We start from the raw sequence: 14783 nt of genomic DNA, 5'->3' as shown, positions 1-14783 counted from the left end.
AAACTGTAACTGTAAGTAACGGATCATTTGTTGTTTAAACTCTAACTGTAAGTAACAATTTGTTCTGTTGTTTAAACCCCAAATATAACTAACGATTTAAGTATTCTTTAAACTACAACTGTAAGTAATGGTTCATCTGTTCTTTCTGAAGATATTCTAAGTAAAATTCTGGTATAGTATCTTATCTAGAATGCTGTTAATTATGTGTGTAAAAGCAATTTTTGATGACATGATGTAATGTCTTTATATACTTATTGTTTTAGTAAACTAACATTTGTGGATTATTGATAAACCTGTGAAGTGTCATACTTTAACAAATGTTAAACTAATTATTTCATTTTAGTTTGGGTGACTAGTGTAACAAAACTGTATTGTAAAGGAATGCTTGTAGTCAGGTGTGTGTTTGTGTTTCTGTGCATGTATCTTGAAAACTGATAATGTTAGGAAAGTCAAGACAGGACAATCCTCTCCAAATTTGGTCTGGATCTAGTGCCTTTATCATTTTGAATGATTTTTTATAACAGGAATGTTGGGCATTTTTAACAATTTGTAAAGGCTTAGCCATCTATAGCAAGCAACAAATGAGTGCAAAGTTTATAATTAGAAGGGGTAATAGTTTTCTGTACTAATTTTCTAAATTTTAAGAGAAATAATTGAAATTTAAGAGCTCATCTATAAATAGTAATAATGTATATTTATATGTAATGTATTATCATCAAAATGTGACTACATGTTACAAAAGACTAGACCACTAAAGGCCATTAGATACAGTCATATGTGCCAAGTCATTGTGGTTTCTGTAATTTTAGTCAGATGTGGCTGAAAGTCCAGTAATATAAAAATAATAAATATTATAGATGTGTATAAGTTGTATATTTAAGCTTGTTAGACAAGACATTTTGTTTTTTCTAATTTCTGGTCATTCTATATGAAAAAAAGTGTAACATATATTTTCTAATTTTTTATGGAGGTTTGAAAGATTTTGTAAAGAAAACTATTTGTTCACTATCTGGAGGTTTGAAAGATTTTGTAAAGAAAACTATTTGTTCACTATCTGGAGGTTATAAATATTTTGTAAAGAAAACTATTTGTTCACTATCTGGAGGTTATAAAGATTTTGTAAAGAAAACTATTTGTTCACTATCTGGAGGTTATAAAGATTTTGTAAAGAAAACTATTTGTTCACTATCTGGAGGTTATAAAGATTTTGTAAAGAAAACTATTTGTTCACTATCTGGAGGTTATAAAGATTTTGTAAAGAAAACTATTTGTTCACTATCTGGAGGTTATAAAGATTTCGTAAAGAAAACTATTTGTTCACTATCTGGAGGCTATAAAGATTTTGTAAAGAAAACTATTTGTTCACTATCTGGAGGTGATAAAGGTTTTGTAAAGAAAACTATTTGTTCACTATCTGGAGGTGATAAAGGTTTTGTAAAGAAAACTATTTGTTCACTATCTGGAGGTTATAAAGTTTTTGTAAAGAAAACTATTTGTTCACTATCTGGAGGTTATAAAGGTTTTGTAAATAAAACTATTTGTTCACTATCTGGAGGTTATAAAGGTTTTGTAAATAAAACTATTTGTTCACTATCTGGAGGTTATAAAGGTTTTGTAAAGAAAACTATTTGTTCACTATCTGGAGGTTATAAAGGTTTTGTAAAGAAAACTATTTGTTCACTATCTGGAGGTGATAAAGGTTTTGTAAATAAAACTATTTGTTCGTTATTTGGAGGTGAGAAAGTTTTTGCATGTGAAAATTTAAAATCTTCTGATGTATTAATTAGCCCACATCAAAACTTGTACAGTTTTACTAACAAGTTTCTTTTCATTATACATAAGTACAATACAGTCCTAGAAAAATGTAAATAATAAATTGTTAATTAACTTTATCAGTGAGCCTGAGTGAAGACGTGTGCAATCACACAGCCTAGGGCTGACTACATAAAGTTTACCAGGAAAGAAAAATATATATTAATTTAGTTTTAAACCTAAATCATATGTAAATTTATTGAAGTTAAAAATAGAAACCTTTTCTACAATGTGGACACTAAATTAAGAAATCGTCAAATATTTCTCCAATTTTATTGTTTAGATATTTCACTACACTTTCAGTACGCAGACAACATGAGGTCATGCTGTAACAAATTGCTCTATAAGTAGTTGAAAAATACACAAACAAGATGGTTTCCAGCAGGCAAATAGGGCTACAAAACTTCTCACCTGATGTTTATTGCACTTAACCCTATAGAGAGAGGTACTACCAGTTTCTGCATACATTACTAGGTTTTACTTAATCACATTAAATATTTGGTGAAGCTACTTTATGATCAATGTATGCAAATAAAGTTAGAATTAACATTTACATTATTGTTGAAAGTTTCATGTTATCTGAAGTTTAAATCCCTTATTTCAGAAACTATTTTCAAACTTTAGTTATCTTGTCATGTGATGCTTAACTCCACATAGTCTGAAATGTAACTGAATATACTTCTACAGTTACACCTTAATTCTATGTATAGATATAAACTTTCTTAATTGTTCTGTTTATACATTCTGCTTTTATCTCCTTAGCACAGATCCATAGAAACAAGAGGTAATTTTCTTTAAAATCTTCACAGAAGTTGTGCCCACTTTATATACAAGTAGTAGTGATTTTTCAACCAGTTATGCTTATGATGGTTATAGCCAATAAAAGAGCATGTTTGAAAATACAATTTCCCAAAAAAGTTATATAAAGAACTAGTCAAACTACTTTATGCAATGCTTCTCATATAGAAATGTGTTAGGTTGGCAGGTAGTTGAATTGTATTTAGGTTCTATCTTTAAGTTATGTGTTATTTATGTTTTAAGAGACATATTTGAAAGATTTAATAACTTTTAAAATATAAACCATCTCCTTGGTTCACGAGGGTCAGCAAGTGTGCCATTCTTCTGGTGGCTAAACATTTCTTAGTCTATCATATTGTAATATTGGTCAGGGATGCCCATGATGATGTGTTGAATGAAAAATAAGGCTGATAACAGGAATATAGGATAAAACGGTATAAATAAAGGATATGTGAAATGTAAAGACGTATAGTTAAGAATGTAGGATAAAACGGTATAAGTAAAGGATATGTGAAATGTAAAGACGTATAGTTAAGAATGTAGGATAAAACGGTATAAATAAAGGATATGTGAAATGTAAAGACGTATAGTTAAGAATGTAGGATAAAACGGTATAAATAAAGGATATGTGAAATGTAAAGACATATAATTAAGAATGTAGGATAAAACGGTATAAATAAAGGATATGTGAAATGTAAAGACATATAGTTAAGAATGTAGGATAAAAGCGGCATAAATAAAGGATATGTGAAATGTAAAGACATAGTTAAGAATGTAGGATAAAACGGTATAAATAAAGGATATGTGAAATGTAAAGACATAGTTAAGAATGTAAGATAAAATGGTATAAATAAAGGATATGTGAAATGTAAAGACATATAGTTAAGAATGTAGGATAAAACGGTATAAATAAAGGATATGTGAAATGTAAAGACATATAGTTAAGAATGTAGGATAAAATGGTATAAATAAAGGATATGTGAAATGTGAAGACGTATAGTTAAGAATGTAGGATAAAACGGTATAAATAAAGGATATGTGAAATGTGAAGACGTATAGTTAAGAATGTAGGATAAAACCGGCATAAATAAAATGATATGTGAAATGTGAAGACGATAGTTAAGAAATGTAGGATAAAACCGCATAAATAAAGGATATGTGAAATGTGAAGACGATAGTTAAGAATGTAGGATAAAACCCGCATAAATAAAGGATATGTGAAATGTGAAGACGTATAGTTAAGAAACGTAGGATAAAACCGGTATAAATAAAGGATATGTGAAATGTGAAGACGATATAGTTAAGAATGTAGGATAAAAGCGCATAAATAAAGGATATGTGAAATGTGAAGACGATAGTTAAGAATGTAGGATAAAACGGTATAAATAAAGGATATGTGAAATGTGAAGACGTATAGTTAAGAATGTAGGATAAAACGGTATAAATAAAGGATATGTGAAATGTGAAGACGTATAGTTAAGAATGTAGGATAAAACGGTATAAATAAAGGATATGTGAAATGTGAAGACGTATAGTTAAGAATGTAGGATAAAACGGTATAAATAAAGGATATGTGAAATGTGAAGACGTATAGTTAAGAATGTAGAATAAAACGGTATAAATAAAGGATATGTGAAGACGTATAGTTAAGAATGTAGAATAAAACGGTATAAATAAAGGATATGTGAAGACGTATAGTTAAGAATGTAGGATAAAACGGTATAAATAAAGGGTATGTGAAATGTGAAGACGTATAGTTAAGAATGTAGGATAAAATGGTATAAATAAAGGATATGTGAAATGTGAAGACGTATAGTTAAGAATGTAGGATAAAACGGTATAAATAAAGGATATGTGAAATGTGAAGACGTATAGTTAAGAATGTAGGATAAAACGGTATAAATAAAGGATATGTGAAATGTAAAGACGTATAATTAAGAATGTAGGATAAAACGGTATAAATAAGGGATATGTGAAATGTAAAGACATATAGTTAAGAATGTAGGATAAAACGGTATAAATAAAGGATATGTGAAATGTGAAGATGTAGTTAAGAATGTAGGATAAAACATTATAAATAAATGATAAATGAAACGTAAAGACGTAGTTAAGAACGTAGGTAAATTAGCATTTAAAGTATGTACATATTTCTTTTTAAACATTTTGTTCCATTGTATGTTGATGATAATAGCTAACAATGGTGATGTGTGAGATATTTTATAAAGACACGTTAAGAAAGCTTAGATTTATCTTACAATATTGTTCTCCATACCAGTTGTACTCACTGGGTACTCCACCCTCTCCATAGAGTTAATGTCTTGACCTCAGTGTTGCTTCAGAAAGGAAAATCTCATCGTATTCTGTGGTGATGTGGGCTGAGGGGATATTTTTATACAAACTGTACATCTCTTGCTGTGCAAAAAGATTGACAGAGAACATAGTGGTGAAGGGTGTGGTGTTCTTCTAAGGTTTGGTTTGTTCTTACAACAATAAACGTAAGAGAAGTGGACTCTCTTATTGAAGATTTACAAGGACCATTGTTGTGTTAACCTGTTTTCATTGTCACTTCATGTTTGTATTTTCATTGTTAACACACATTTTTCTTTGTCCTTATTGGTGTGAGAGCCTAGTGTGTGTTAGACTGACCTTTCTAAAGGGGGAGGTAATTTCTATGTGTTTGTGTAGTTGTTGATACCATTTTGTATGTTAGTGTTGTTGGGCAAGTTGTTGCTTTGGGGTAAAGTGAGTTATTTTGTAAGTGAGTGACCAACTTGGATTCTACATCTACATATGTATGATACATCAAGCTTTCATGTTTAGCTACAGAGATTACAAGGGTTTCTATAGTCCTCTTTTCACAAAAGATGGTGCTTGTGTCTTTATATACATAAAAATACTACAAACTAGCATCTTGTTATTTTTTTAAATTATCCTTTCTCTGGTATAAAATGATAATAAAGGAGTTGATAATCAAATAAATTGTTGTTTTTGATTATAGATAACTACCTTATTTAACATACTTGCAAATATCACACATTCCTCCTATATGTTCTGGTATGTTAACAGTAATAACTCCTGCGACATGGCGTGAAGAAAGAGCTTTGGTCCTTCAGAAGTTAGGGATGGTACGTGTTCCAGGTAGTCCACGTACCAGAGTCAGCCAGTCTTCCCAAGTAAAGAAAGGTGAGCTCAGAGATTGACTTAGCTGATAAACACAGATAATTGGGCACAAAATGCATTCATAGTGTCTTCTTACAATATTTATTACAACTTAAAAGTTGTAACTTCTCCTTCTGCTCTAGGATGAAATAAATAAATATATAAAAGTAGACCAGCATGTGAGTGAAACACTTCTTTATGTTGGTGACTTTATAAACATTGAGTGTTTTTGATATATTAATAAAAATAAAGATTAATAAAAGAGACTGTATAAACTTTAAAAATTTGTTGTACGTACTGGAGGGATTTACCCGTGTTCTTTTACTAATATAATTGTTTAAAAGTATCATGTGTACCTTTACTAATGTAATTGTTTAAAAGCATCTCGTGTACTTTTACTAATATAATTGTTTAAAAGTATCATGTACTTTTATTATTGTAATTGTTTAAAAGTGTAATGTGTACCTTTGTTAATGTAATTGTTTAAAAGTGCCATGTGTACCTTTACTTATTTAATTATTTAAAAGTCTCATGTTCCTTTACTAGTATAATTGTTTAAAGTATCATGTGTTACTTTATGAATATAATTGTTTAAAAGTATCATGTGTACCTTTAATGTAATTGTTTAAAAGTATCATGTGTACCTTTAATGTAATTGTTTAAAAGTATCATGTGTACCTTTGTTAATGTAATTGTTTAAAAGTATCATGTGCACCTTTACTAATGTAATTGTTTAAAAGTATCATGTGCACCTTTACTAATGTAATAGTTTAAAAGCATCATGTTTACCTTTAACTAATGTAATTGTTTAAAAGTATCATTTGTTTTTTTACTAATGTAATTTGTTAAAAGTGTAATGTGTACCTTTACAGATGCAATTATTTAAAAGTATCATGTGTTCCTTTGTTAATGTAATTGTTTAAAAGTATCATGTGCACCTTTACTAATGTAATTGTTTAAAAGTATCATGTGCACCTTTACTAATGTAATAGTTTAAAAGCATCATGTTTACCTTTAACTAATGTAATTGTTTAAAAGTATCATTTGTTTTTTTACTAATGTAATTTGTTAAAAGTGTAATGTGTACCTTTACAGATGCAATTATTTAAAAGTATCATGTGTTCCTTGACTGATATAATTGTTTAAAAGTATCATGTGATTATATGGTAACATAATTTTTTAAAAGTGGAATATGTACCTCTACTAATATAAATGTCTAAAAGTATCATGTGTACTCTAATAACCAACTTTGAATAGTTGTGAGCTGTCATGTTAAAGGTTAAACTGTTATACTCTGGTTTTACTGTTAAATTAGGATTATTCTTTAGGTTTGGCATTAGTTTTTAAGATGTTTAATTAAAGTTGAATCGTACGTGCCAGTCTCATGTACGGAGAGCTCTGTATTTTATGATGCTCTGACTAGTCAAAAATGAACTTGAATATACTGATATGGAGAGTGGATATTAGTTTTCTGTCTGTTAGAAGTTTTCTTATGAAACCTTATATTGAGGAATAATTTATTTCAGCTACTTTCCAAGAGAAGAACAAAGAAGTTCACAGCTTAGCAGGTGCTGAACTAGACAGAATTAAAGTTGCTACAGAAACACGTTCAGCAGAAAATAAGATTGCTGGCAGTGTTCGAGCAGTATTGAAAGACTTGCAAAGCTGTGATGCTGAGAGAGGTGAGTTCTCTTGTACAAGTGTTTGGTCTAATGGGATGAAACTTGGCTACCAAATTTCAAACTTTTTGTTATTGGTTGATAAATTTCAATAAGTATAACATATCAATGGAGTAGCTATAGATAATTTACCTTTGATTTATATACATCTTTCCCTGACAAAAAAATTAAAAAATAACCAGTGTTTTATGAAATTGAAATATTATTTAGTAGAATTGTCTTTCATCAAGAATGCAATACATAATTTTATGTTAATACTGTAGTAAATATAACAGATCTTGTGTATGTGTGATAGAAGAAATCTGTGTAACATTTTTATATTCATTAAATATTTACAATATCTTGACATAAGAACTACACTGTCCATAAAACCATAACCTGCTTTTCAAAACCACTTTAGTTTTATCCCATAAAGCTACACCTTATTTTTACAATGACTTTAGTTTTAACCTGTGAAGCCATGTTTTATTTTTACAACCACTTTAGATTTAATTCATAAAGCCATACCTTATTTTTACAACAACTTTAGTTTTAACCCATAAAGCCATATCTTATTTTTACAAGCACTTTAGTTTTAACCTGTAAAGCCATCCCTTATTTTTACAACCAGTTTAGTTTAAACCCATAAAGCCATACCTTATTTTTGCAACCTCTTTAGTTTTAACACAAAAACTCAAAGCTTACTTTTACAATAATTTTGTTTTAGCTCACAAAGCAATAACCTGCATCTAAAAGTATTTGGCTATTAACCCACAACACTAAATATAAAACATTTGAATATCATATTAAAAACTTAAACTCTCAAGTCTAATCCTCAGATAGGTTTATATAAAAGATATTGTAGTCCTAAAGACCCCTGAACATCAATGTGCAAAGGAAACAGTAAGTAGTGTCATAAGTATTTCAAGTACTTCTGTACCTAGCAAGTTGATATGAAAGTGTGTGAAGTGTGTTGGTACTGTATTGATTTCTAACCTCTGTACCTAGCAAGGTGATATGAAAGTATGTGCACTGTGTTTGTATTCTGCTGATTTCTAACCTCTGTACCTAGCAAGTTGATATAAAAGTGTGTTGGTATTATATTGATTTCTAACCTCTGTACCTAGCAAGTTGATATGAAAGTGTGAAGTGTGTTGGTATTGTATTGATTTCTAACCTCTGTACCTAGCATGTTGATATGAAAGTATGTGAAGTGTGTTGGTATGTATTGATTTCTAACCTCTGTACCTAGCATGTTGATATGAAAGTATGTGAAGTGTGTTGGTATGTATTGATTTCTAACCTCTGTACCTAGCAAGGTGATATGAAAGTATGTGCACTGTGTTTGTATTCTGTTGCTTTCTAACTGCTGTACCTAGCAAGTTGATATAAAAGTGTGTGAAGTGTGTTGGTACTGTATTGATTTCTAACTTCTGTACCTAGCAAGTTGATATGAAAGTATGTGAAGTGTGTTGGTACTGTATTGATTTCTAACCTCTGTACCTAGCAAGGTGATATGAAAGTATGTGAAGTGTGTTGGTATTGTATTGATTTCTAACTGCTGTACCTAGCAAGTTGACATGAAAGTATGTGAAGTGTGTTGGTATTGTATTGATTTCTAACCTCTGTACCTAGCATGTTGATATGAAAGTATGTGCACTTTGTTTGTATTCTGTTGCTTTCTAACTGCTGTACCTAGCAAGTTGATATAAAAGTGTGTGAAGTGTGTTGGTACTGTATTGATTTCTAACTTCTGTACCTAGCATGTTGATATGAAAGTATGTGAAGTGTGTTGGTACTGTATTGATTTCTAACCTCTGTACCTAGCAAGGTGATATGAAAGTATGTGAAGTGTGTTGGTATTGTATTGATTTCTAACCTCTGTACCTAGCAAGTTGATATGAAAGTATGTGAAGTGTGTTGGTATTGTATTGATTTCTAACCTGTGTACCTAGCAAGTTGATATGAAAGTATGTGAAGTGTGTTGGTATTGTATTGATTTCTAACTGCTGTACCTAGCAAGTTGATATGAAAGTATGTGAAGTGTGTTGGTATTGTATTGATTTCTAACCTGTGTACCTAGCAAGTTGATATGAAAGTATGTGAAGTGTGTTGGTATTGTATTGATTTCTAACTGCTGTACCTAGCAAGTTGATATGAAAGTATGTGAAGTGTGTTGGTACTGTATTGATTTCTAACCTCTGTACCTAGCAAGGTGATATGAAAGTATGTGAAGTGTGTTGGTATTGTATTGATTTCTAACTGCTGTACCTAGCAAGTTGATATGAAAGTATGTGAAGTGTGTTGGTATTGTATTGATTTCTAACCTGTGTACCTAGCAAGTTGATATGAAAGTATGTGAAGTGTGTTAGTATTGTATTGATTTCTAACTGCTGTACCTAGCAAGTTGATATGAAAGTATATGCAATGTGTTTGTATAATGTTGATTTCTAAGCACTGTACCTAGCAAGTTGATATCAAAGTATGTGCACTGTGTTTGTATTCTGTTGATTTCTAACCTCTGTACCTAGCATGTTGATATGAAAGTATGTGAAGTGTGTTGGTATGTATTGATTTCTAACCTCTGTACCTAGCATGTTGATATGAAAGTATGTGAAGTGTGTTGGTATGTATTGATTTCTAACCTCTGTACCTAGCATGTTGATATGAAAGTATGTGAAGTGTGTTGGTATGTATTGATTTCTAACCTCTGTACCTAGCAAGTTGATATGAAACTGTGTGAAGTGTGTTGGTATTGTATTGATTTCTAACCTCTGTACCTAGCATGTTGATATGAAAGTATGTGAAGTGTGTTGGTATTGTATTGATTTCTAACCTCTGTACCTAGCAAGTTGATATGAAAGTATGTGAAGTGTGTTGGTATTGTATTGATTTCTAACCTCTGTACCTAGCAAGTTGATATGAAAGTATGTGAAGTGTGTTGTTATTGTATTGATTTCTAACCTCTGTACCTAGCAAGGTGATATGAAAGTATGTGAAGTGTGTTGGTATTGTATTGATTTCTAACCTCTGTACCTAGCATGTTGATATGAAAGTATGTGAAGTGTGTTGGTATGTATTGATTTCTAACCTCTGTACCTAGCATGTTGATATGAAAGTATGTGAAGTGTGTTGGTATTGTATTGATTTCTAACCTCTGTACCTAGCATGTTGATATGAAAGTATGTGAAGTGTGTTGGTATTGTATTGATTTCTAACCTCTGTACCTAGCAAGTTGATATGAAAGTATGTGAAGTGTGTTGGTACTGTATTGATTTCTAACCTCTGTACCTAGCAAGTTGATATGAAAGTATGTGAAGTGTGTTGGTATTGTATTGATTTCTAACCTCTGTACCTAGCAAGTTGATATGAAAGTATGTGAAGTGTGTTGGTATTGTATTGATTTCTAACCTCTGTACCTAGCAAGTTGATATGAAAATATATGAAGTGTGTTGGTATTGTATTGATTTCTAACCTCTGTACCTAGCAAGTTGATATGAAAGTATGTGAAGTGTGTTGGTACTGTATTGATTTCTAACCTCTGTACCTAGCAAGTTGATATGAAAGTATGTGAAGTGTGTTGGTATTGTATTGATTTCTAACCTCTGTACCTAGCAAGTTGATATGAAAGTATGTGAAGTGTGTTGGTACTGTATTGATTTCTAACCTCTGTACCTAGCAAGTTGATATGAAAGTATGTGAAGTGTGTTGGTACTGTATTGATTTCTAACCTCTGTACCTAGCAAGTTGATATGAAAGTATGTGAAGTGTGTTGGTACTGTATTGATTTCTAACCTCTGTACCTAGCATGTTGATATGAAAGTGTGTGAATTTTGTTGGTACTGTATTGATTTCTAACCTTTTTATCTAGCAAGTTGATATGAAAATATATCCACTGTGGTTATATTGATTTATAACCTCTGTACCAAGCAAGTTCATATGAAAATATATGCAGTGTGGTTATATTGAATTGTAACCTCTGTACCTACCAAGTTCATATGGAAATATATCCACTGTGGTTGTATTGAATTCTAACCTCTGTACCTAGCAAGTTGACATAAAAATATGTGCAGTGTGTTGGTTTTGTGTTGATTTCTAACCTGTATGCCTACTAAGTTGGTATGAAAATATATGGAGTATGTGGGTATTGTATTGATTTATACTACATTATACACTCATAAACTGACTTGACTTAGAAATCATGCATGTACCACTGTAATATTCATATGTTAGATGGAATATACAATAGGCATATAATATATGAAAACATATATGGTACATATAAATACTTAGTGTAATGACAGTAAATGTGTCTTCATTAATGGTGATAACCCAACATTTTTCATTTATTATACTGTGACATTCAATATTCATACTCTAAATACGGAGGATGTGACATCAGTTCTTTGTCAGTCACAAGGTTTCTGGAGACTTTTAAGGTCATGTCACTGACATGGTACACTGGATCATTAGTGTTGATGTTTAAGGCTATAGTGAAGAAATAAACATAGAAAAAGTGAATATGAAATTTGACATTTGTACATATCATTTCAAACCACATAGGTGCAGCATATGTAGTAGAATTGTGCTTTCTGTGGGTTAAAAAAAGACTTTCATATTTCATGTACTTCTGTGTTCCTCGGTTTTTCCTTACCAATACAGTGATAAGGTAAATGTATGTGTTTTTATAGCTCATACATTCTTGCGTATCATGGGTGCTCCATAATAAAATGGTTATTGATAAAAAGTCAAACAGATTTGGTATTAATTTCTTTTCTCTTAGATGTACATGAAGTCATTTTGTTATATTATTCTATGTTGGAAGACGTATCCAAGTAATGAGTTTATTTGTAAGTGATTAAATCTTTCTCTGCTGAAGTGAATGTAAAACTGTTTACATTAATGTGCCTTAAACGAAATATCAATGGGAAGAAATGTGTGTGGAAATGACTTGTGTAATTTACTAAATCATCTAAATATGTGGGAAAATGACTGGTGTAATTTACTAAAACTTTTAAATGTGTAGGAAAATGATTTGTTTAATTTACTAAAACATTTCAATGTGTGGGAAAATGACTTGTGTAATTCACTAAAACATTTAAATGTGTGGGAAAATGACTTGTGTAATTCACTAAAACATTTAAATGCGTGGGAAAATGACTTGTGTAATTCACTAAAACATTTAAATGTGTGGGAAAATGACTTGTGTAATTCACTAAACATTTAAATGCGTGGGAAAATGACTTGTGTAATTCACTAAAACATTTAAATGCGTGGGAAAATGACTTGTGTAATTCACTAAAACATTTAAATGCGTGGGAAAATGACTTGTGTAATTCACTAAAACATTTAAATGCGTGGGAAAATGACTTGTGTAATTCACTAAAACATTTAAATGTGTGGGAAAATGACTTGTGTAATTTACTAAAACATTTAAATGTGTGGGAAAATGACTTGTGTAATTTACTAAAACATTTAAATGTGCAGGAAAATGACTTGTGTAATTTACTAAAACATTTAAATGTGTGGAAAAATGACTTGTGTAATTTAATAAAACATTTAAATGTGTGGAAAAATGACTTGTAATTTACTAAAACATTTAAATGTGTGTGAAAATGACTTGCATAATTTAGTAAAACATTTCAATGTGTGTGAAAGTGACTTGCATAACTTACTGAAACATTTAAACTGTTCCTTACAACACTGTAGTTAAACTTGTAGCACTGTTTATAAACCTTGTGATGATTTTCAGGACTGTACATGTTATTTCTTATTGTTCTTTATTCAAGAGGATGAAGCAAGTGTACAGCAGCCTTCATCTAAGAAACCAAGGAGAATAGGAAGTAAGAAAAGGAAAGCAGTAAAGCAATCAGGTACTAAATCATGTGAAATATTGGAAAAGTGGTTAGTTTAGCCTAACGCGGGTATAATGATTAATTTGGCTATATACTAGTGTAACGTATTAGGGTAAACTATTACAGAATATTGTTTTTCAATACAGAATATTTCCTTATTTTATTTTCACTTTGAAAGTTTCTCTTGCATTTTTGCAAATGGGAAGCTTATGGAATTTCAGTAGGTATAGGGCAGTGTCTTGTATATGTTTCCTGGTGCATTGTTTAAGTAAATATAAATTATTTAATCTATTAGTACTATCAGTATAAAAATAATAGGAGACTTGTATTTCATCAGTGACTGACAGAGGAAAAGGTCAAAGATAATACTATATTACTTGTTTTACATATGTCTTATTAATTGTTATAAAAGTAACTAAATGTACAGCTTAAAAATGTATTAAGTTAGGTAAAGTTAAAATAGGTGAGATAATAAATTGTGGTGGTAATAATTCTTCATAAGAGTTGCTTGTGAGTGGCTCCTGCATTCAACTGTTTGGTACAGTAATTTGAGTTACACATTTGCCAAGCAATTTACAACTCACATGGTGGGATTGTTAGTAAAAGACACAGTTAAAAGTGCAATAGAACAATAAAACATGTAATCTGTTAGGAGCCTTGAGATGTATAGGATAACAAATTATAGCATCTTGTTGTAGGTGGAGGAAAAACAGTAATATAAGTTACTTCAGATTTTTTCTATGGGTATTACACGGTCAGTGAAAATGATCAAGTCCATGTGGAATTAGAGTAGAGAAAATAACTGCTAAAATATAAAGTTTATCTGACAAAATAGTTTTATATTTATTTATGAGGCTTTAGAGGTTACATAAATTAAATTTGAAAATTATCAGGTGAAGAAAAGTATTCTATTTTTAAGGTGAGGATAAATTTGTAATTGGGGCAAACATCTCTTTGATTCTGTAAATAGATGGGCAAATCTATAGTAAAATATTAAATTAAAAATTGTTTGTTTGTGCGTGCAAAAGACTTTAAGTTTACAAATATCTTCTCAGATTTTGTGAAAGTTACATGGTCCGTATCAAAAGTTATGGTATGTGAAAGTTACATGGTCCGTATTAAAAGTTATGGTATGTGAAAGTTACATGGTCCATATTAAAAGTTATGGTATGTGAAAGTTACATGGTCCATATCAAACGTTATGGTATGTGAAAGTTTCATGGTCCATATTAAAAGTTATGGTATGTGAAAGTTTCATGGTCCATATTAAAAGTTATGGTATGTGAAAGTTACATGGTCCATATTAAAAGTTATGGTATGTGAAGGTTTCATGACCAATATTAAAAGTTATGGTATGTGAAGGTTTCATGACCAATATTAAAAGTTATGGTATGTGAAGGTTTCATGACCAGTATCAAAAGTTACAGTATGCAAAAGTTACATGGCACATATTAAATGCCACATGATCCTTATTAATGTAGATTTATTTTATCTAGAGTTA

General features: G+C 30.5%; 1 protein-coding gene across 6 annotated transcripts in view; it reads left to right on the top strand.

Annotated features, from left to right (window-relative positions):
• Positions 1 to 14783, top strand: part of LOC143245408 (uncharacterized) — an 89659-nt gene that overhangs the window by 31489 nt on the left and 43387 nt on the right. For all 6 annotated transcript variants that reach the window (XM_076491721.1, XM_076491715.1, XM_076491718.1 and 3 more), the window contains 3 exons: positions 5677 to 5793; positions 7296 to 7451; positions 13217 to 13300. In XM_076491721.1, the coding sequence (XP_076347836.1) occupies positions 5677 to 5793; positions 7296 to 7451; positions 13217 to 13300 (357 nt within the window). The remainder of the gene's footprint in view (positions 1 to 5676; positions 5794 to 7295; positions 7452 to 13216; positions 13301 to 14783) is intronic.

Source organism: Tachypleus tridentatus, chromosome 2 (assembly GCF_004210375.1).
Source record: "Tachypleus tridentatus isolate NWPU-2018 chromosome 2, ASM421037v1, whole genome shotgun sequence".
In the NCBI taxonomy this organism is placed as follows: Eukaryota; Metazoa; Arthropoda; class Merostomata; order Xiphosura; family Limulidae; genus Tachypleus; species Tachypleus tridentatus.
The sequence above is the reverse complement of the archived record's forward strand: the minus strand, read 5'-3'. Positions and strand labels throughout refer to the sequence as shown.